At 39.6% G+C, this 22,593-nt stretch overlaps 4 protein-coding genes and 1 non-coding gene across 5 annotated transcripts in view; 3 read left to right on the top strand and 2 right to left on the bottom strand.

Annotated features, from left to right (window-relative positions):
• The first annotated feature begins 986 nt into the window (after positions 1-986).
• LOC101297126 (pentatricopeptide repeat-containing protein At2g15690-like) lies at positions 987-3,095 on the top strand. The gene has a single exon (XM_004294766.1). The coding sequence runs from the start codon at positions 987-989 to the stop codon at positions 2,829-2,831; it is 1,845 nt and encodes a 614-aa protein (XP_004294814.1). The 3' UTR covers positions 2,832-3,095.
• A 1,245-nt stretch (positions 3,096-4,340) lies between these two features.
• Positions 4,341-8,412, bottom strand: LOC101296846. The gene is made up of 4 exons (XM_004294765.1): positions 8,026-8,412; positions 7,803-7,929; positions 5,639-5,707; positions 4,341-5,067 (listed from the first exon to the last, which is right to left on the bottom strand). The coding sequence occupies exons 1-4, from the start codon at positions 8,401-8,403 to the stop codon at positions 4,499-4,501; spliced, it is 1,143 nt and encodes a 380-aa protein (XP_004294813.1). The 5' UTR covers positions 8,404-8,412; the 3' UTR covers positions 4,341-4,498.
• Positions 8,413-17,498: 9,086 nt separating this feature from the next.
• Positions 17,499-21,036, bottom strand: LOC101297629 (putative leucine-rich repeat receptor-like serine/threonine-protein kinase At2g14440-like). The gene is made up of 8 exons (XM_004296023.1): positions 20,964-21,036; positions 19,820-20,384; positions 18,444-18,907; positions 18,206-18,341; positions 17,991-18,062; positions 17,836-17,904; positions 17,651-17,722; positions 17,499-17,571 (listed from the first exon to the last, which is right to left on the bottom strand). Exons 1-8 carry the CDS (start codon positions 21,034-21,036, stop codon positions 17,499-17,501), a joined length of 1,524 nt encoding a protein of 507 aa, XP_004296071.1.
• A 269-nt stretch (positions 21,037-21,305) lies between these two features.
• TRNAR-CCU lies at positions 21,306-21,378 on the top strand. The gene has a single exon. It is a non-coding gene; the product is annotated as a tRNA-Arg (tRNA).
• Positions 21,379-21,398: 20 nt separating this feature from the next.
• Positions 21,399-22,593, top strand: part of LOC101296552 (TP53RK-binding protein-like) — a 4,612-nt gene continuing 3,417 nt past the window's right edge. Inside the window, exons 1-2 of the mRNA XM_004294764.1 lie at positions 21,399-21,521; positions 22,158-22,224. The gene's annotated coding sequence lies outside the window, so the exon portion shown is untranslated. The remainder of the gene's footprint in view (positions 21,522-22,157; positions 22,225-22,593) is intronic.

The following is a 22,593-nucleotide window of genomic DNA, read 5'->3' as shown; positions in this document are numbered from 1 at the left end:
ATTATTAGGTAGTAAATTTGCTGCTACTGCGAGATCTGTGGGTAAAGTAAATTTGATGCTACTGTTTAGATATGTTGGAGGGAATTTGCTGCTACTGCAAGATTTGTTGGGAGGGTTAATTCGCTGCTACTGTTTAGATCTATTGGAAGTGTAGATTTCGAATCTAGTAGCAGCAATACCAGCGTCCTATTATTAGGTAGTAGCAGATTTCAAAGTTGGCATCCAGTAGGCAGTAGCAGCGACAGGCATCCTAGTTGACAGTAGCAGCAATATAATATGTGATTAAGGGTAGTTTCGTAAAATGTGTAGTGACAGATGGCATGTGGACATCAATTTGTCCTAATTTGTTAAATTTTGTCCTTAAATGTGTAAGATATTGTGTAAAGGATGTATTTGTAAACTGAAATTTGATCAGTAACTTTATAGTAATTTACTATATTTTGAAATGTAGGTTTTCTGTTTTTTGCAACTGTTTGGGGTAATTGGATGTCATTTACTATTTATTAAATGGGTTAAACGGGTTGAAAACGGGTAAGAAACAAGTTGGGTTTGGGTTTAGATTTTTGACACAATTATTAAATGGATTGGGTTTGAGTTTGTATCTTGTGACACGTGAAATTCTTTGACCCGACACGACACGACCCATTGATAGCCAAGAAGCAACCAATTGAGAAACTATTTGAGAAACATGTTGGGTTTAAGAAACATGTTGCCCGTTTAAAAAACAGGTTGAGTTTGAATTTAGATTTTTGACACGATTATTAAATAGGTTGGGTTTGAGTTTGTATCTTGTGACACGTGAAATTCCTTGACCTGACACGAACCTGACACGACACGACCCCGAGAAATAACCAATTGAGAAACTACTTGATCCGAGTTTTTGGCCCGCCCCACCCAAACCGGGTCGAATCAGGGTTTACAAGACTACAAAAGGAGCTCGCTTTCACTTCTCAGGGTTTTAGCTTTTATCTCTCTCCCTTTCAGAAATGGCCTCTCTAATGGCGACTCGACGCGCTCGAAGCCCAGCACTAATCTCCTCCATCTTCAACAAGGTACGCCCTCTCCACCCTTCTCACTCATTTCACTGCACCACCGCCCTCCAAACCCTAACCATTTCCAAAACCCTGAGCACCTCCGCCGCCCCAAATTACTACCCAGGAGCTCCTCCACAGCAAAACCCACCCTCCGATCCTAGTAATTTCAACCCTAATCAGTGGAGCCAGGGCTACGGAAACCCTAATCCACAGACCCAGAGACCTGGTTATAGCAATTATCAGGGTCAGAATCAGTGGAATCCTCAGGCTCAGAGTCAGGGCTATCCTCAACAGCAAAACCCTAATCCATTTCCGAATCAGAATCAGGGCTATCCACCGCGTGGGAACCCTAATCAATGGAGCCAAAACCCTAACCCGGTGAACTCTCCAAACCCCAATTTTCAGCAACCACCCAGAAGCCCAAATCATTGGAATGAAAATCAGAATCGAGGGTACCCCCAATATGGAAACCCTAATCAGGTGAACCCTCCAAGCCCCAATTTTCAGCAGCCCAGAAACCCAAATCAGTGGAACAATCAGAATCAGAATCGGGGGTACCCCCAATCTGGAAACTCTAATCAGTGGACTCCTCAGGCTCAGAGCCCTAACCAGTGGAACAACAACAATAAGGTTCGGGCGGAGAATGAAGCAGCTGTGGTTGTGCCGCCTTCAGTGGATGATTTGAGGCGGTTGTGTGAAGAGGGGAAGGTTAAAGATGCTCTGAAGTTGATGGGTGAAGACGGGGTTAAGGCTGATGCTGATTGCTTTCGTTATCTGTTTAAGCTGTGTGGGGATTCGAAGTCTTTTGAGAATGCGAAGAAGGTTCATGACTTCTTTTTGCAGTCTACATCTAGGAGTAGTCGGGACTTGAGCCATGAAGTAATTGAGATGTATGGGAAGTGTGGGAGCATGACTGATGCGCGGAGAGTGTTTGATCACCTGGTGGAGAAGAATATTGATTCTTGGCATTTGATGATCAACTGGTATGCGGAGAATGGATTAGGAGATGATGGGTTGCAGATGTTTGAGCTGATGAGGGAGCAAGGGTTGAAGCCCAATTCTGACACTTTTCTTGCAGTTTTTTCGGCTTGTGCTAGTGCAGATGCTGTGGAAGAAGCATTTATACATTTTTATTCGATGAAAGAAGAGTACGGCTTTGATCCAGAGAAGGAGCACTATTTGGGGATTGTAGATGTGCTTGGAAAATGTGGTCATCTACATGAAGCAGTTGATTATATTGAGAAACTCCCATTTGAACCTACTGTGGAAGTTTGGGAGGCATTGTGGAATTATGCTCGGATCCATGGAGATATTGATCTTGAAGATCATGCTGAGGAGTTAATGGTAGCTCTTGATCCGTCAAAGGCTATTACTGATAAGATCCCAACTCCACCACCAAAAAAGCGTACTGCTATTAGCATGCTTGACGGTAAAAACAGAATCACTGAGTTCAAAAACCCCACATTATACAAGGATGACGAAAAGTTAAAGGCTCTCAATTCGATGAGAGGAGGAGGTTATGTACCAGACACAAGATATGTTCTTCATGACATTGACCAGGAGGCAAAGGAGCAAGCCTTGCTCTATCACAGTGAGCGTTTGGCCATCGCATATGGTCTGATTAGTACACCAGCAAGGACACCACTTAGGATCATAAAAAACCTTCGTGTTTGTGGTGACTGTCACAATGCCATTAAGATCATGTCAAAGATTGTTGGAAGGGAATTAATTGTTAGGGACAATAAACGTTTTCATCATTTCAAGGATGGCAAATGCTCTTGTGGGGATTATTGGTGAGTCAAATGTCACTTGAAGACTTGTCTAAAGAGGTTCTTGTCCCAGTTGCAGAGTGGTGTGTAAAAAGTATGAACAATGCCGAGCAATATATGGGATACTCTGAAGATAGATGAGCATTGTTGTTCCTAGTTGGTAGGAGATAAACTTTCCATTTCTTGTTTTGGCATATATAATTGAGCTATATATGTAATGTCAGCTTGTTTTGACATTGGATCTATTATTTGTCAAAATGCCAAATCATTTTATCACATCCTTTTTCAGCTTACGGATTTGTCTTATGATGCAATTATAACATCTTTGGTTAATGGTGTCTTAAAGTTCGAAGGGTACTTATAGAAACATCATGTGTTAATCTACCCAATTTTTTGGTACTATTTTGGGATAGCATTTATTTTGTTAATCTGCTCAATCATCATATGAACCTAATGTTATACTGTATTGGGTTTTCTCTGCAACTCGGCTTCTGTTTGTGTTCTATGCCACTCTGTTCTTGAATCTCATTACCATATTTGCTGAGGTGTGGGATATTGGTCTAATTTGTTGGTTAAGTGCATTTGTCGGTTGAGGCCTTTGCTCTATGAGTGGTCACTGGGCAGCAAGTCAACAGTCATCCGCATGATTAACAGTGTCTGCCGGCTCTTGTGCATGACAATTTGTGACGGGAACATTTCTTTGTGACCATAGCTTCCTTTTGTAGTCCTAAAATCTATCAGTACACCTGTAGAGTTGGTTGTGGCTTTAGTTCCTCACCACACTAGCCAATAGCCATGTGAGAGCATGGATTTTTTGTGCTAGTTTCTAATGACATGTCGTGACTAGTGGTTGGTTTGTGCTCTGGAGGAGTGTTCACTTCTTAGTGAAGCATGCCTCTTCAATCTTCATGGTGAAATGTTTTATTGTTGCCTCTTCATGTTTGTTTGCCAGATGAGTCAATCAGTCAGTAATCCCTGGAGAGCTAACAGCAAAAACACAACGTAAATAATAGCCAACTAATCAGCCCTGTTTGTTCCCAAGCTGATTCGTTTGCTATTTCCCCCTTGTGCTCTCTGATCGCTCTTTCGATTGACCCATAGCTTCAGTCGATATAATCTTTTATGTATCATTAGGACATGAGGATGGTAGCTTGAAAATAAATTAAAAGTGAGATTGTGTCGTTGAACTTTGTTTCTTCTTCTTCTTCTATCTTTTTCTTTTCTTTTTTTTTGTAATTTTTCTGCCCTTTCTTCTTTTGGGAATGACATATTGTTAGTTTATCTGGCATGTTGAGAAAGCTGGAATCAAGGGTCGTTCAGCTTATATGACATTCTGCTTACCACCTAATGTGGTTTTGAACCATTGCAGTAGCTGACCTTTTACTCTTAACTGTGCCATAAAATACAATTGCATTCAAATGACATTTCAGCCATGTCTGGTAAGCCAAGGAGAGCTGTTACTCCAAATCATTTGAAAGATAGTTAAAATACAAAAGCAAGCGCAAAGTCAGAAATGCCAGAATGGGAGCAAAATGGTGCATAAAAAGGAGATTAGAAGCATTATTTCAAACAAACAAAGATAAAGGCCATCAGGCCGTATTATGTCATCAGCATTAGCTACAGATAGCACATTATACAGCAGACTGCTATACATACAGGAGCATAAACACTACTGCAGACACACATCGGACATTTCTAAACTCGTCTCATGGATCGAGTCATCATGGTCATGAACTCGTCTAAGTCGACCATACCATCCCCATCGGTGTCTACCGCTCTTACCATTCGCTGGCATTCTTCGAGGCTGCACCTCTCTCCCAGCCTCTTCAACACTTCCATAACTTCTTCTGCACTTATTTTTCCATCCCCATTCAGGTCAAATGTTTGGAAAGCATTCTGGATGTCTATTGTTTTCACCCCACCTGACTTCTTGTGCACTTCCATGAACTCCTTGAAGTTAATAAACCCATCCCCGTCCAAATCAACAAGCTTGAAAATCTTTGGCACTTCTCCAACCATGCTTCCCTTTCCAAGTGCTCTCAATATGGCCCTGTAGTCCTGCTGAGATATCTTCCCATCCTTGTTGGTGTCAAACTTCTCAAAGACTCGCTTCATCTCGTTGAGATTTGGCTCGAAACCAGGTGTTAAGCCAGAGTTTTGTCTGTCCCGGGAGGAAAACAATCGAGTTGGTGTGCGCAGAAACTTCCGTTTTGATAGGTTGTACTGGAAATCAAGGAAGCTCATGTTCGACATATCTGAATCAAATATTTGATGGAACTCTCCAAAAGCCTTCAGTATGAGATGGTGGAAATTGGGTGTTCCCGTGCAGCCTTTATATGATGTGTATGCCGTAAAGGAGAGGTAAAAGGTAAAGATTCCAAACCGGTAGCAACCTCAAGAACAAAATATTCCAAAGTGGAAGTGAAAAAAAGCAAAGAATAGATAAGAAAAGAACATATTCTTTGCAAAAACTAAGGCGACTACAATTCTCCTTTCCAGACCACGAAACTTTCCTTGTGAGAAGTTGATATTTTATTGAAGATTCTTTGTAATTAGATACAAAATGTTATGGCATTAAATCGAATTACAACCAATCAACTCATTCCTGACACTAATATCCCCCCAAAAAAGCCAATAGTACAACACTGTCAACTTATTTTACAAGTCAGAAGCCTCATCCTATATCTACTCCACAGCTCCCCAACCTAGTAAAATAATAGACAATGATAAATCTCTTTCTTACTTCAAAGCAGGAGAACCGGAACTCATCAAAGTAAGTGTAAATACTCCCGATATTCGAAAAATTGCAAAAATTATACTTTTGTTCAGCTCATGGTGGTTTTCCGTTATCCAAATCCTCCATAACATCAATGTTGGTTCGAGTTGTTATCTTTTGTACATATCCTGCCATCATGAACATCTTTTGTGAGAACTCTAGGGATATACATCAACAGAAAAATGGGGTTTAGAAACATTCGTGTCTATATTAAATACAGCAGGTAAAAGAAAAAGCAAACAACTTGCAAGACGTACCAATTCTAACGACAAAAGTAAACTAAAGGAACCAGTATAGTTTTTGCAACAGAACCTCCACATCATCAGATATTCGCATCTATCTCTCCGTGTGATAAAGGAGGGTCATGATTCATGAACCTCCATACCATCAAATATTCCCATATATCCCTCCAAGTGTACATATAAAGGAGACTCCTGAACTGCTTGCTATACATTATCCGTGGTCCTGGCTTTACCATCAAACCACAAACTGATGAACTAAGAAGTGGCAAACTTAAGGCATGAGATATGCCATCAATTAATGATATGCAAGAAACAAAGAAGGTGGATGCATTCTTACCCAAAAAGAAAGAATGCTTGTGTGGTCCTAAGTTTAGCATTACACCAACAGTTAAAGTCTGAAAGAAAACCAAATTGGTGGACCTAGGAGGTGCTTGAGTGAAGGCAAAGCTTGCTATTAATTTGATAATGGACCAAAAGAGATCCAATGTAGGGTGGCTTGGTCCGAAAAGAAAAAAAAAAAAAGGAATAGAACTTAAAATCTTTTATGGAGATATCCATTTTCCCGGAGAGATGGATAAGATATTCCGACACAATGGCATCTTGATACCAGGAATAAATTCTAAGGAACCAAAAAAGCGGAAAAATTTGATTTATGTCCAATGGATCACACCCACCAGGAAAAAGTATTTTGTTTTGGTTCGACCCGTAATCATATATGAAATTGCGGATGGCATAAATTTAGCAACACTTTTCCCTCAGGATCCATTGCATGCTTATGTGGGTTTTCCAATCCAAAGAGAAATGCTGATGTGAGTTCATTCAATTCTAAACATCTTATAAAGACAGTCATTTTCCAATATGGTAACTTTATAACCAGAACCTAGGTACCTAAGTTGAGGACAGCTTGGAAACTTGCATCTCACCCATAAGATAAAATATGAATGACTAAATTCATATTGAGTGAGATACAGCCATATGATTTATTAAAATACCTATTAAAACTGCATAGTCAATTCAAAACAAGAATCATGATAACTAAGTCCCGATGCAACTATAAGAAACTTCAAGAGGTTTAATGTAATTGTATCTAAAAGTCCCATTACATGATATTCAGAAAAGAGAACATTTTTATTGAAAAGCATCGAGTTTAAATAAAAAGGAGGGCATCATTTAAAGTCAACAATACATGAATTGACACCCCAAGCATGTATTGTCCGCAGTATTCAGCAGGTCCAATGTACTTAGGATTAATATGAATATTCAATAATGAAGTAAGAAAATGCTAAATAGTATCCAATAATGAATTACTGTCCAACTTAGCCGCAGACTACGCTAAAATCTCTCCATAATCCTTGCACTAAGAATTCTGAAAAACCAAATGCAAAATGTACCACATTAGATTTCCTAGATGCTGGGAAACCAATGAGAGCAGATACCCCAATAAAAAATCTCAGGACTTCGTTTACTTGGCTTGTGTGCATTAGAGGATTTGAACCAAGGACTTGGATACGGCTATATTCTAAGGCCAAAAAGTTGAGTTAGGCTGTCAAGATTACCAGTTGGATATATAAGTTTACTACTACCAAGTAAAAAGAGAAGCTTATGTAACTAAAATATGTAAACTACTCAAGTATATCTAACTCACAAGCAGACGGGTATTTCTTCACCACTATTATTATCTAAACTTGATCACACCTATTGAACAGAATTTATAAGCCTTCAACTGAGTACTAATGTAATCATAATTCCTCCAGTAAGAGCGAAGAGTATTTACTTAACCTCCATGTAAGAACACACACTCGAACACACACATGTAATGAACCAAAACCAGACAAATGCCACATTACAGTCATAAAGTACAAGTGAATAACCGAACAAGCATGATACTTCAACAAGTAATTTAGTTAAAAACACATACTTAATTTCATCCATGAACTTAAAAAGCACATATACAAGCTCAGAAAATCAACAAGCATCTTACCGATTCCTTGGCAAGGTATGCATTTGCATACATTTTGCTTCCCTCTTTTGTTATAATAACTAGCATATCCTGAGCCTTGGCAACTCCTGCACTTTCCTGTCCATTCATACACTACTATCTTGCAATCCTACAAAGCACCCAAATTTCTCAATCAAATTATAATCCACATCCAATTTCACAACTTCATCCCCTAATCAAATGAAGTTAAATTCACAATTCTAACCTCAACTACAGGGTCGCACCGGAGCCTCTGGTCAACGACCTCCGGCGTCACCGGAGCCGTATCTGGATAAGTCATGGGGAGAGGCAGCGCGTCTCCATCGTCCACCAAGTAACTCTCTCTATCCCGCGACCACTTGGGCTCCTTCGCCGTCACCTTAGTACCACCGCCGGAGCTTCCGCCGCGAGGTCTCGCCGCGCCGCCGTCGAGTTCGGTGTCGAAGCCGATTCGGCCGCTGACGGAGGCGACGTCGGAGGCGGCGAAGGGGAACTGGATCAGGCGAGGGAATGCGGCGGTCCGAGGAGGGTCGCCGGCAGCGGCGCGGCAGCGGAGGGAGAAGGGTTTGGAGGGGAAGAAGAGGCTAGGGTTGGTAGCCCACATTCCAAGAATGAGAGAGAGAATCAATTTAGGTGAGTCACTCTGAGAGAGAGAGAGATGAAAGGCGGGATTTTTATATGAGAGTTTTGGGGGTGGAGGTGAGCGCGCGGTAATGGTAAGAGTAGAGACGTGGTGTGGCTGGTGTGGTTTGTTTTGTGAAAGTGGAAGCGTGTAGCTTGGTTTGAACGTAGAACTCCAAAGCTCGCCCCACAGCCGACCAAACACGGACTAATCTGATTTTAAGGCTCGATGAATCACGAGAGGTTACGAGTTCGACTCATGTTTATGTTTTTTTGTGGCTTGATGAATCGTGGGATATTTATGTATTTTTGTGAGTTTAACAAAATAACCTAATCTCTTTTTTTTCTTTGTCAATCTAACTCGGCCAGCGGTTAATTTTTGCATTGCTGTTTAATTTTGATCTTATTGAATTTAACCAGTAATAGTACAACTCATGTAATGAATTAATTACATGAGTTGTACTATTACTAGTTAAATTCAATATTCAATAAAAATGGCGCGCTTAATCCGACGCTCAAGTTATGTTTCATAACGAAAGCTAATGGAAATGGAGAAATTTAGAGATACGCATGTCATACATGATTGTGGGACCATATTCCTTTTTAATTATGAAATATTTGTATTGTTTAACTTTGTCTCGGCTGTTTGTTTTTAACCAGATCTTATAGGACTTTCCATTCCTTTTTGGTTATGCTTTATCACAATTCACAGTACACATATGTATAATACAACTGACTTAAATGTACACATAGTATAAGAAACTTTCTATTGAGCTTATTGCTTATTGAATCCGGCCATTGGTTAAAAAGATAAATTTGAACCCCAAATTCTCAAGTCTTATATGCGTATTTGGACAACAATACTACATTAGTTGAATGTACGTCTTCTGATGAAGTATAAAGTGTAGAGAAAGAGATAGTAAGAGAATCATCATCTTATTCATTGATATGAGCCCTTCATATAGGGAATTACACAATACCAATATGGTAAGGATATGAATACATATATCTAGTCTAACTACATATCCTATTGGCATAAGGCCAATGCACACATAAAGAATGTCTAGAAAGATACAGAATATCCTAGAACACTCCCCCTTGTGCCGCACGCTGATATGCAATGGTGCTGATCTGTTGCCTCGTCAAAAACCTCGTCAAGTCATAAAAACCCTGTGGGAGAAAAATTGAACCTTGATCGTAGGAGAAAAAGAGTACAACGCACCCTTCACATTTGATAGTGACATGTATGTATGTGCTAGACTCCCCCTGAAGTTTGCACCTCCCCCTGATTTTTACATCAATCATAGGGCTCTTCTTGATTCTTACTAATCACGGAAATTTCAACAACTTAGCATGTCAATGCTTTTTAACATGTCTTCAAATGTGGCATTGGGCAATGATTAACTAAATCATGCCATATTGTCCTCAAATGATCTTTTACACTTAGATCTTGAGGAGAAGGCTGCTTGTGAACTCAAAATATAAGTTCGTGCAGGAAATTAGATTTCCGCGTGGCATGACTTTCAGTTACTAGAACAACCGTAACTTCCTCTAGGAAATACATATGAACGAACCGTAACGTTTTTGGAAACTAGACTCATAGAGCTTTCCAACCGTATATTACACACGTTCTGGTTCATCAGGAGCTATTCACAAAGTCCCGTCGAAGTTGACTGTTTTTCCAAAATCAGATTCTCAGACAGATTCGTCCTACTTTACGAAAACAGCCATAACTCACTCAATATGATAGGTATGATCAAATGGTTGATTTCCCTGGAAAGTAGACACATAGACCTTTCCAATGATACCAATTTCACCATTTTCCAGTGAGTGAGATTTCTTGTAGGTCCCGTGAAGTTGACCTACAAAACTTGGCAGATTTTGATTTCGCTTTTGATGTGTCTTTCTTATGTATGGATAGAATTAGCCTTAACATTTCATACTATTAAGTATTGAAAAAAGAGTTACTGCCATTACATTGGCGTTGCGTGGGCGCATAGCTATACTTAGCTTTACAACTTTTCATAGCAAATGAGATGTCAAGTCTTTCATATTGTGTTGAGTACATTGATGCGTCTAATTGTACTTAGATGGGAACTCCATCTCTTAACACATATTTGTCATCATGCTTTAGACAAAACAACGGATCTCTCTTTAGAGTAAAGACTTTGACTAATCATGGGAGTATATATAGGCCTCACTTTCGTTAGAGCGCCTAAGCCGATTGATGAAAAATCATCATCAATACAGTCATCGAGTGTCTTATCGAGACCGTGTCTTCCCAAGATCTTTTTCTTCGGATGTTGATACATATTGGCATCTCTTGATCCATCAAGAGTCCATGTAAATCCGGAATGAACACGCAAAGGCATAATTCACCATATCTCTTCCAAATCAAGTAGAGTCCATGTGCATTTCAATACATTTAGCAAACGCATGCTCCTGTAGTTTGGAGCCATTTGATTCGGATGAATGAAGTCCGTTTAAGAGCTTCATGTATATCTCTGATCCCATAGAGATGTTATTATGACCACATTCATAGGCTGCATGTTCAGTTATTCGGAAACTACTAAACTGACAAAGTAGTGGAGTTCAATGACATCCATTACGAGAGCATATCTCATCGTAGTCGATCTCAGTGCGTGTTAGGGAGAGACCTTGCGCCATAAAGTGAGTCTAAACTCTTGTTCTCACTACGCTATCTAACAAATGTATAGTTGATAGGGTTTAGCTTGCGGTGTCGGCATCACCTGCCCAAGGACCTATCTCTTTGTTAATGCTGGATCGCATCTTTCCATTAGGCCAATCAACTAAGTTGATATCCATCAACAAAGGGTGGTTCGATAGTAGACTCATTATCCCATGTCCTCATGTACACTAGTGTAATACTTGTAGAGATCTCTATATGGATTGGATTTGACATTGAGGCGTCCCCCAACGATAATCACAATTCAGACTTCATGAGACGGATTTGAGTATCATTGATCAATAGATCAGGTTGTGTCAAGCTCGCTTTCTTCCTAGTGCGAGAAAATATCGAACCTAAGGGCATCCCTTCTTTTGGGGAGCCACACGGCTTTGTGACACCAATTTTGCCATTATATGGTGTCACTATATCACCATCCATGGTGATGGCGTCAAGACCAACACATTTTGGTCATGCCATGTTCTCTTGATGGGACATCAATCCTTGCAGACATATTTGCAGCATGTGATCTCGTCACTTTAACACTTTAAGCATTTGGGATCAAGATGAGACTTAGTGGGGACAAACCACGACAATTCACGTCGTTCCACTTGAACATTTGTGTTCTTATCTCCCCCTAACGGCGGGAATATTGTCTCATCAAAGTGACAATCCGCAATATAGCGGTGAAAGAGATCGCCTGACAAGATTTCTACATATGCGGATTATAGGTGGAGGTTCACATCCAACCTAAATACTTATTCATCTCAAATGACCCATCATTGTGCGCAGTGGCAGTGCGATTTGGCACCTAGAATAAATATCTAGCTAAGCTCAAGGATTGGAAATCCGTTTCAATCCTGTCGAGCTCAAGGATTATAATTTCGTGTCAATCCTGGTACACAGTCACGAGCTGTAGTACAACAATATTTAATGATGGTGGGTCGTAGATGAATAGTAAAGCTGCATGCAAATATTGCATAGCCCCAAGACGCAATAGAAAGATTGGTGCGCATCAATAATGTTCGAGCGACAAGCTAAAGTTGATTAGTCGTAGCCTCGGTGAGACCGTATTGCATGTGAACATGTGGTACAGGACACTTCAACTTACATCCTGATAAACTTCTTTAAAAAATAGGTAGTGAGCCCGTAGAAGTATAAGCAGCATAAGCAGTAGATAATAGTGTAACAAGTGACCAGTGTGCTAACACTTCAACCAACACCATAAAACATAAAAGGTGTCCGCAAGTTGGTTGTATCTATCTACATAATTTATGTAAGAATAGAATGTTCACTTTTGTGTTATTTAGCGTAGGAGGGTCTCACTCCTAATTTAGCTAAAGAATAGGCTTTCAAAACGAGTAATGAGCATTGCAAGGGGCCAATGCGACATCGAGGGAAGACCGGTGTACCTCAATTGCTTGAGGAATTGACCGGACGGCCTCCGGGAAGTTGGAGCCGTGTTCGGGTGACGTCAATGTCCCCTGGGTCACCACCATGCTTCATGGTGATGCTAGATCCCGAATGTCTTCGTTTTGAGCGGAAGAATGGATATCCATGAGAATTTCTCAAAAATTTGGACCATTATGTCTCTTCCAGGATGACCGATTTGGTCAAATCAAAGCCTATATGAGTCGGTGTCCCAAATATCATGTTTGGCGACAACATGGGATTCGATATTCGAATCGTAGTGACATACAATCCACTAGATTGACTCATGAATTTCTCCAAGATGCGCTTCAGTCCGCATTCATGAGAAGGTATACACAAAAGAATTCTTGTTCATTCTCACAATGTGTTTTCAAATGAAAACTATTAGCAGGAATGTCTTTAAAGCTCAATATGGTTCGATTGCCTCTCAATGCATAGAGGGTATCTGTGACATTGATCATGGTGTCATGAGGCATCAAGATTTAAGCTAAACCGCATCCTTGAATGACCGGTATGATTCAATCATTGTAGTCACAGAAGATTTACAAAGGCACAAAATCCAAAAATAGTTGCCGGTTCCTTAGAATGTTGTGGATAGTTCAACTATCTACGAAGCACTCCATATCTCGATGAGACATATCTACAGGAAGGAGTAGATAGGCGAGTTAATAGTTCCACTTGAACCATTTAGAAGGATAAAAAAAGCTACGAAAAGCTGCAATCCCGAGAGTGCATAAAAATTTCCGCGCAGAATGACCTTTGCGCACTAAAACAGCCATAACTTCTTCATTAAAATAGATATGGACGAACCGCGAAATTTTCTGAAAACTAGACTCGTAGAGCTTTCCAATGATATAAAGCTCACTGTATGGTTCATCCGGAGCTGTTCACAAAGCTCAAACAAAGTTGACTATTCAGAAGGGATAGATTGCTGTTTTTCGCAGAATTGGCATGTGCTAAGCTATGAAGCTTGCAGGTGGCGTGTAGGCTTTTGTCTTAGCCAAAAATGACGTGTGTATGATCAAAACCAAGTCCTTTCAGTCGTTCTAAGGTCGTAAACTCCATGACTAGTTAGCAAAAGCTTCTTGACATGAACATAAACATAAACTAACTCAGAGGACCTAGAGGATTCGACCATGATGATAATTTGCCGGTTTTGATAAGTCTTCAACGTCTTTTGTAACACGGCAATTGGTTTAATAGCGTAGGGGGATCCAAAATCAAAAGCTTTCGGTAACTCCAAGTCAGTATGACCAGGCATGTCCGTGGAGGGTCGGTAGTGCGAGGCACACTTGAAACCACTATCTCCTTAATTTCGGACAATTCTAAGACATCACACTGAGCTTGGATGAGCCTAGTTGAACAATTGATGATGGAAAATCCGTTATAGAGTAAAAGACTTAACCGGAAACACGTTAGCGATCCTACTTAAGGATGCAAGGCCATGCGTCATCTTCACTTGGAAGAGACCAAAACAGCACAATCTAACCATGTAGATTGTAAATATGTCATGCTTCTAAGGACGATAGTAAAAATGTACATCTTGTTTGTAAATCAATACGAACCATAAGAGGAGAATAGTTTCATAACTTCGAAAAAATTCTCAAGGCATTCGTTATTGCTAATGTGAGTACATCGAGGTCTCAAATAGACGAAGGGCATCAATACAACGCCTTAGTACATATAGCTTGGAACGAAAATCAATGTCTAGTCGATGACATCAAAGTCATAGGTAGCTAGAGCAGGATCCGAATCTTTGAAATTCGCGATTATGAGGATGACGTTCTTGTCCTTATATTGATTTTCTATACCTTTTTGTATGCATTCACAATTTGAAGGAGCTTGACAATCTTAAACCAGTGATCCGAAGATCCACAACGGTTGCATTGTCATGAGCTGACGTGAGTAGTTTTGATAAAATGGTGTCTAGACCGGGAGTGTCGCTATTAGAGCCGGCGACACCTCTCCCTCTTTTCTAGACATCGGCACGACGTTTTCTGCCATTGCCATGACCCATATTGTTGTCTCCACATTAGGGGATAATCCCAAATAAGTTTATTACATTAGCGTATATACAATTCCAGTTTGTATGATCAAAATCAAGTCTCGTTGGTAGTTCCAAACCAACTTAGAGGACCTAGAGAACTTGATGATGATTGAATCCGCTAAAGATTATGGATCATGATGCCACAAAAGATCATCGACAATATGTAGTCAATTAAGGTGGTAATCAATCCACTTGACTAATAACTCAACAAGTAGAGTAATATGAACGTTTCAAGAAACGCTCCATGAGTGCATTCCACAGTACTTTGTGGTCATTACTTTTTGCACAGATTGCCATTGAAGGCTTTTGTCGATGTGACGCGTCAAAGACTTTGAGCGCATGAGATATGAAATCTCGGCATCTAGGCTTGTTAGCCTGGGGATCAAAACATGTGGTTTAATCCTTTGCAATGAAAGGTTCCACAGATACCAAGCAAAGATTCGCCTTAGGCATCGAGTGCGTCAAAACTCAAATGAGCAGAATGTTACATTGCTCTTGCATACAAAACCAAGCTGTTATGAGACTCGATAGAGGTCACAAACAATGCTTTTAATGGTTTGTCCTTCGGATTGATCACACACAATCCGGAAAAGCCGCGAATTGATCAAACACAATTCGGAAAAAGGCCTCGGATTGATCAAACACAATCCGGTGATAGGTCGGGGTTGATCATACACAACCCAGACAAGGAAACAAGAGTGATCAAACACACTCTTGACCCGCGAATAAAATTCCGGGATTTTTGGTACCTTTCTAGAGGCTGCCGAGAGGAGAAATAATGTTTCGCCTACTTATACTTCGAATTTGTGGCTGAAAATTTGACAGGAGGAGCATCTCTGGATGGGGAAGCTGCTATCCAAAATTCAGGTTGATCGGAGCAAGGGAAGGTGGTGAACCGGTGGTCGGTAGCGGCGGCGGTTTGGAATCTTCCGGCGGCCGGTTCGGAGACTTTCCGGCAGGTTCTCAGGGTGAGGCCGGCGGTGTTGGATCCGGGGCGGAGAGAGCTTTCTGGGGATATAAAATTCCGGCGGAGGGCAGTTGGAATTTTGGTCGAAAATCGGGAAAAACAAGGCTGCCCGATTTTAGGGTTTGGAAAACAAATGGTGGGCTATTGGCTCTAGGTTTAGAACAAAGTGCATGATAACGTGATAAAGTATAAAGTGTAGAGAAAGAGATAGCAAGAGAATCATCATCTTATTCATTGATATGAGCCCTTTATATAGGGAATTACACAATACCAATATGGTAAGGATATGAATACATAAATCTAGTCTAACTACATATCCTATTGGCATAAGGCCAATGCACACATAAAAAATATCTAGAAAGATATAGAATATCCTAGAACACCTTCAAGTTAATCACAGTGCCATGTTTTTTCTTATTCAAATGCACACCTATACTGTTATACACCCCAGCATGCAATAGATATTGAACACAGAAATTTGAGGCATGCATATCATCATGCCAGTTTTGTGTGTATCAGATCAGTATAAGGCTGGCATATGCTCTGCGTGAATAATTGCGGCCATACAGTTAGTACGCAATCATAACTCATAACAAATTTGATTTCAGCAATTTCAAAAGAAAGACTACTGAGTTCTTTGTTTTAATTCCTCATCTAGTATTGTTTGTGAATTGGTGAGTAGTGTTCTCCACTCATTCTTAGATCCATATTTTTGTTAAAGGAAATCAGATATTGGGAGAAATTAACTGTGAGTAGCCAAACATGTTAGCGTGGGTAGTTGGATACTGTTTGTGGTATCGTAAGGGTAGGGCATGTTATGTGTGTTTAATTAGCACTAGATAGCATGCACATGCCTAGCTGCGAGACTGTGCTATTATTCTACTATCTTGAGGTTAAAAATCTGGCTAAGGGTTAAAAAGGAATTCGCACAGAGGTCCATGCGAATTGAGATTTATCTGCAAAAGAGATTATCTGTTAAGATGTCTAACTTGAGCGTTGGGTAGTTGGATACTGTTTGTGATATCGTAAGGGTAGGGCATGTTATGTGTGGTTAGTTAGCACTAGATAGCATGCACGCGCCTAGCTGCGAGACTCTGCTATTATTCTACTATCTTTATCTTTATCAAGGACTGAAAAATCTATATTATCGGCTCGGAACAAATATAAATAGTGGTTACATTAGACCTATTACATATTATTGTATGCATACAACGCATTTGTTAAACAAACACAGACTATAATTGAGCTTGAAGTTACATAGAATAATTTTCCATGGCGGAACAGCTATATCATTTTTTGACTACTCAGTTAGGATATGCCGATATGCTACAGCAGAGGAGGACTGCATTCATTCCTAATGCAATAGTTAGGCGGGTATTACCACATTGCTATTGATAAAAATCTGTTCGAACAAACTCTCTCATTTTCATTGTTATTTGCTTGAGCTATATGCAATCCATTTAATCACAGGGTGCAAGCAAAACAATAAGGCAATATCAGAAAACCTCTGCGCTTTGCCTTTCATAACATTCTCATTAGCAATCAAGTAATCAGTTTCTGTATAAGTAGTTTTTTGGATTCTGTATAACAAGTTAGCGGTCTATATCCCAGATGTTATAGATTAGTTTGTTGAGTTTAAAACTATGGGAGGTGATAGTTTGAGAAATGAGATACATTGACACGAAGCCTTCACAAAACAAACTAGTCTAGGGCTCATAAATCCCCATCTGCCATCTCTCCACTCTATGGTACGATGGATCCATTCCTGTCCCTCAACTCATTTAGTTCCATTCCATCTACTACAGCGTCCTATTTACATCTCAGCTGGAGATTGTGATCTGATCTCTTCCTGGTATTTCATCCTGCAATGTTGTTTATAAGTGTTACCTTAATGTGTGTCCACGAAGTCACAAATGAAATGCAAACTAGAAATTAAGACCGTGTTTCTCACTGAATCTTTATTTTCTTATCTTGTAGTGTATTAGGCACATCGCCCTTGAGTTTGTTATTCTGCAGATATCTATAAACCAAAAGCAGGTTAGCAGATAACATTATAACAAACATGTGACTGGTCTAATAATCATTTGTCAAATACTCACATCTCACGTAGTTTCGGAAGTTGGCCTAATGATTCAGGGATTTTACCTTCAAGCTGGTTGTTCTCTAGATGCCTTAACCAGGATAACAGAAGAGAATCAAAGCATTGCAGAAGACATATGCATGGATTGATAGTACGGGGAAGTAATAAAACATGAATACTGATAGGACGATATATATAACATACAAAGTTTCCAACTCCTTCAATGCGCCCATCTCTGGGATCTCGCCTGCAAGTTTGTTATTGCCAAGCCAACTGCAAGGAAACAACGCCATCAAAGGCACCATTTAAAATGATGAGAGAATCCCATCAATGCTGATAACGTTTGCGTGATTACTTACATATTGTGTAGGGCAGTTAAGTTTGCTATGCTTGGTGCTATTGACCCAGATAGCCCGACATTAGTTAAATTCCTTCAAATGACAGGACAAACAAATTGACTGCAGATCAATATTATATCCTCTAGTGTAATACTACCCATCTTGTAAGTATGACATACAAATATATATACATCAGTAAAACAATTTAGTTCTGTAAAAGATCTTTGTGAACTTACAGACATATTACTCGAGCAAATTTGTCATGAGAACATGTAACACCAGTCCAACCATTGCCTTCAGGCAGACAAGGATCTCCACTCCAGTCGGGAGGTGGGTTGTCAAAACTTCTTTTCACCTCATGCATTGCGGTGACTAGAGTAAAATCAAACAAGAGATTACAATCTTGTTTAAAACTAGAAAGAGAAGATGATGTCTTTGGTGAACAATAACCATGAGATTGATTAAACTGTGTACCATCTCTGTTGAGAGTCTCTAATCCAAGAGGAAAAATCTGCATGATCTCAGCAGCACTGATGACCGGCCCAACAGGCATGCCTGCACCAGGAGTCAGGACAATCTCAGTGTTTCCAGACAGAGGCCACTTTGCTGCATAAACTGTTAAACCCTTGGTGGTGACATTGACATTGCTAGAGAAGGGCTTGCCATTCACTGAAACATTGAAAACTCTCCAACTAAAAGGGCTTGGGTTCCTGTTGTCCTGGAAGTACAATGCAATGTAGTAAGCGGCACTGGGGAGTAACACAGATGGCCACTGGATCTGAAGTTCCTTCCCTCGGCTTGTTGTAACAGAAGTCTCGAATAGTTTTGCTGGTGGGACATTCCAAAAATCTGAGGGAGTGACATTGGCCTTGTTAGTGGACACGGGGTTGTTGTCCTTGAACGGTTGCCATAACCGGTTGAATTTGTCATCTGGAAAGCTATGTTCAAATTTACACATTCACCATCAGATCATAGTTCTTCAGGATATATAATTGTCAGCTGATTCCTAATGGCTTTCTACACTAGATGACATTGCTTTAGCACAAAACACATGCCCAAATCCAGAGATGAAACTTATATTTCCTTTTGGTTAATCTGTAAAAATATTTCATCTCCAGCATAAAAATTCAAGATTCATTTTTACTAGTGTACAAAAGAGAAACTTTTTGCTGCCAACTTTGCTACGACATTTCTTACAAAGGTGGATCACCTAATACAAGTGATGTAGTATTACAAGTTTACATCAAGATTAATGACTCTCAAATGACGGTCTCACTTACCTTAAGGTTAATATTTGCTAGTATAAAATCTAAAAAGAGAAACTTTTTATGGACGACATTGCACCACAGTTCTTACAGAGATGGACGAACAGATGTGATAAATGCAGTAGTACTTCTGTTATAAAACCAATGCACCCAAAATCTTAAGCCATTATAAAGCCATTATACCTTAGCATGGAGTTGCAAACAAATAATGAGAATATGGATGTGCAGACCAAGACCATCACTCATATTAACAGAATACAGAAGTTTGAACCTCACAGACTATATCTATTACCAGATCATATAATTCCTATGACCTCAAAACCAAGAATGGGTAAACAAACATATATCAAAGTAACAGCTGGTACCAAGATAATAATTAACAATAAAATCATGTGGATCATATTGTAGAGCATCTCTCTAATAGAGAAAGAACTCAATTCTATAGGTTAGTCCTGCCTCATTTGTGATTTATACAGATGATACTACTGGTATAAAATGTACTCTAAAATATCAGCAAGTACTATAATACTGAAATTATGTAAATGCAGCGAGTAATAAGTAATAAAGGAGGAGCAAAGTTCGTACCCAACTACGTCACCATCATCAGTAATTCCAAAGTTTCCCCTTGCTACAGTACTAAGTGCATACTTGTTAAAATCGGTGGAGTTGTACACTGAGTCATCCAAGTACTCCAGCTCAAGAGCTGAGATGAAGGGACTAGAATCAGTCCCGGTCATGTTGTTCCTAGCAAGGCACACACTTAGTGTCCTCCCTTTTGCCAGCACCACTGTCTCATAATACGAGCTAAGTCCATTGGTATAGTCCTCTGTTGTATTAACCACACTCCACTTAGTCCCCTCCACAATCTGGTCAAAAATCGGTGGCTCCTTACCATCATCAAAACCACCATAATAGTAAGTCGTCCTGACCAGGTACTTTCCCCCTTTGATCACCGGAATTTCATAGCAATATTTTCGGGCAGACTTGTCTGGAAAATAGCGCAATGTAGTGAGTATGGGAACCAAGTCATTGTTCTTGATGTTGCTTGTTTTTCCAACTGATATATAACCTTCATCGGTGACATACTTCAGGTTACCTACAATCACGTCATTATTGGATGAGGCCCCGGCGCCACAGTTTAGGAGGTAACCTGCAGTTTTGGTCATGCATTAGAGAACACATAACTTTTCATATGACATTGAGCTAAATTGTTGGTGTGTTATTCTCTTGGTAAGCTCAATTTGCCAAGATAATGGGAAAATGAATATTTTATCCCCTACCAATTTAACGAAAAAAAAAAAACCATAGGATTATATATGCATTTGAAACTCTTCAATTTGCAAGGATTATATATATTCTACTACAGCTAAAGCCAAAATGAGAAATAGAACAAGGAAAAAAGAACAGGACTTTAGCCCTTAGAAAAGCAATTTCTAGAATTTGGGACAAAACCTGAAAATTTGGTTTGTCATACGAAACTTGCTGGTATGAAATTGAAAAACCCAAAGCCTAATCTGGAACACACCCCAATCATGTCTAAATATTCTCATCAAACAAAACAAGAAAAACCCATCAAGGAACCCCAACAGACGAAATCAACAAAATAGGTTTAACAATCACCTTACCAGATTTTTAGGGTGAAAATGCACAAACAATGATTACCCAATAATAAAAATACCCCAAAAGCAAAAAGAACAAAATGTGGGTTTGAATAAATATGTATACAGACCTCTAGGGTTAGGTTGAGAGTTGGCTTGGAGAGGAATGGTGAGCATCCATAGGAGTAGGAGGCAGAGGGACATGTTTGTCCTGGGAAGGCACAAAAGCTATGCCCAGAAAAAAAAAAGCCCAAAAGATGCAAAACCATAGGGTCATTCAGTTTTCTTCAGAAATTCAGGAATACGCGCCAAAGATGTGATCTGGTTCATTTTGACACGTCAAGGGCTCTGCTTGAAGATAGACAGACAGTCACAGACTATACCCCAGAACATAATTGACCAAGTAAATATTTTAAAATTTTCAACAATAATAATTGTGCCATATATTATAGAGCAAATACATGAGCAAACAAGCGCCTGTAGCTCAGTGGATAGAGCGTCTGTTTCCTAAGCAGAAAGTCGTAGGTTCGACCCCTACCTGGCGCGATTATGAAATTTTTGGCCAAAATTTTGGCCACCGTAACGACGTCGTTCCCTCCTAAAAAATTGGACTACTCCAAACCCTAATTTAGTTTGGGCTCGCACAAGCTTCAGTCTTGACTGCTCTGCAAAACCCTGCAAATTCATCGGTAATACTTAGTCCTCTGTTTTCCTTTAATTTGATGAAGTTTATACTTTGTTAGTTCCCCTGTTTTCTCTGGTAAACTTCAAAAGCTATAGTTTTGTTTATGGGTTCAATTAGATTTAGCTTCCAAGTTTCTATCCCTTTGTTAGCTTTCCACATAACCTGGAGATGATTGAGAACTGGGTTTCTCAATTTCTATCCTATTCTGCTCTCAACATTATTGCACACCAATTGTATGGTTTATTGTCTCTGTCAAGTTGGTTTCTTATCCCCTGATCTAGAATGCGTTTAATCAAATCCCACATTCTAGTAGCTCTTCTCAAAATTTTGTTAATCAAATCCCATGTTCTTCTAAGATCGACAAGCATTAGGATTTGCATGCATGCTGTTGCTTCTTCCTTTTTCACGGGATAAGAGTCGGGGCCGGGAAGAGGTCAAACTGATAAATCCGAAAACTAATAACCGTTGATCATCATCATGTTCTTCCTCTCTGCAAATATTTATTTCATTTATTCTGTTGGTCAACATCATCTTCTCCAATCCAGTAGATACAAAGTTTTGCTAATGTCTATGTTTCTTTTCATTATCCCTCAAACATAACTTGAATTGCAGAGTCTAATTCAGGGTGTATTTCTGATAGGTGTTGAGGGAGCTACTTGAGCTCGTTTTTATTTGTGTACCGTTTCAACTATCTTCCTTGTACAGAGGTGAGTACATTTTGGTTACTCAGTATACATTGGATTCTTGTTACATGTTGAATGTGTTTTGTGGAATAATCATAATACGGTGACTGTTGAATGTGAAAGTGGAATTGAAAGTTCTGAACTTGGTGAGATAGTTATTTATGCTGTGGAAGCATAAATATATATATATATATATACACACACACACGCATCGCTTCTCAGCTGCGGACGTCCGCATTTATTCTTACTGTGCGGATTTCCATTTTACACTCACTTTTCAATTGAATTTTCACATCTCCACCGTCTAGTATTTAGATACTAATGTATAGATCATCTCTGCAAAATTTCAGCCAATTTGGTTATCATTAAGGCACTCAAAACTGTCGTTTTTCT

The sequence above is a fragment of the Fragaria vesca genome, linkage group LG3 (assembly GCF_000184155.1).
Source record: "Fragaria vesca subsp. vesca linkage group LG3, FraVesHawaii_1.0, whole genome shotgun sequence".
Classification (NCBI taxonomy): Eukaryota; Viridiplantae; Streptophyta; class Magnoliopsida; order Rosales; family Rosaceae; genus Fragaria; species Fragaria vesca.
The sequence above is the reverse complement of the archived record's forward strand: the minus strand, read 5'-3'. Positions and strand labels throughout refer to the sequence as shown.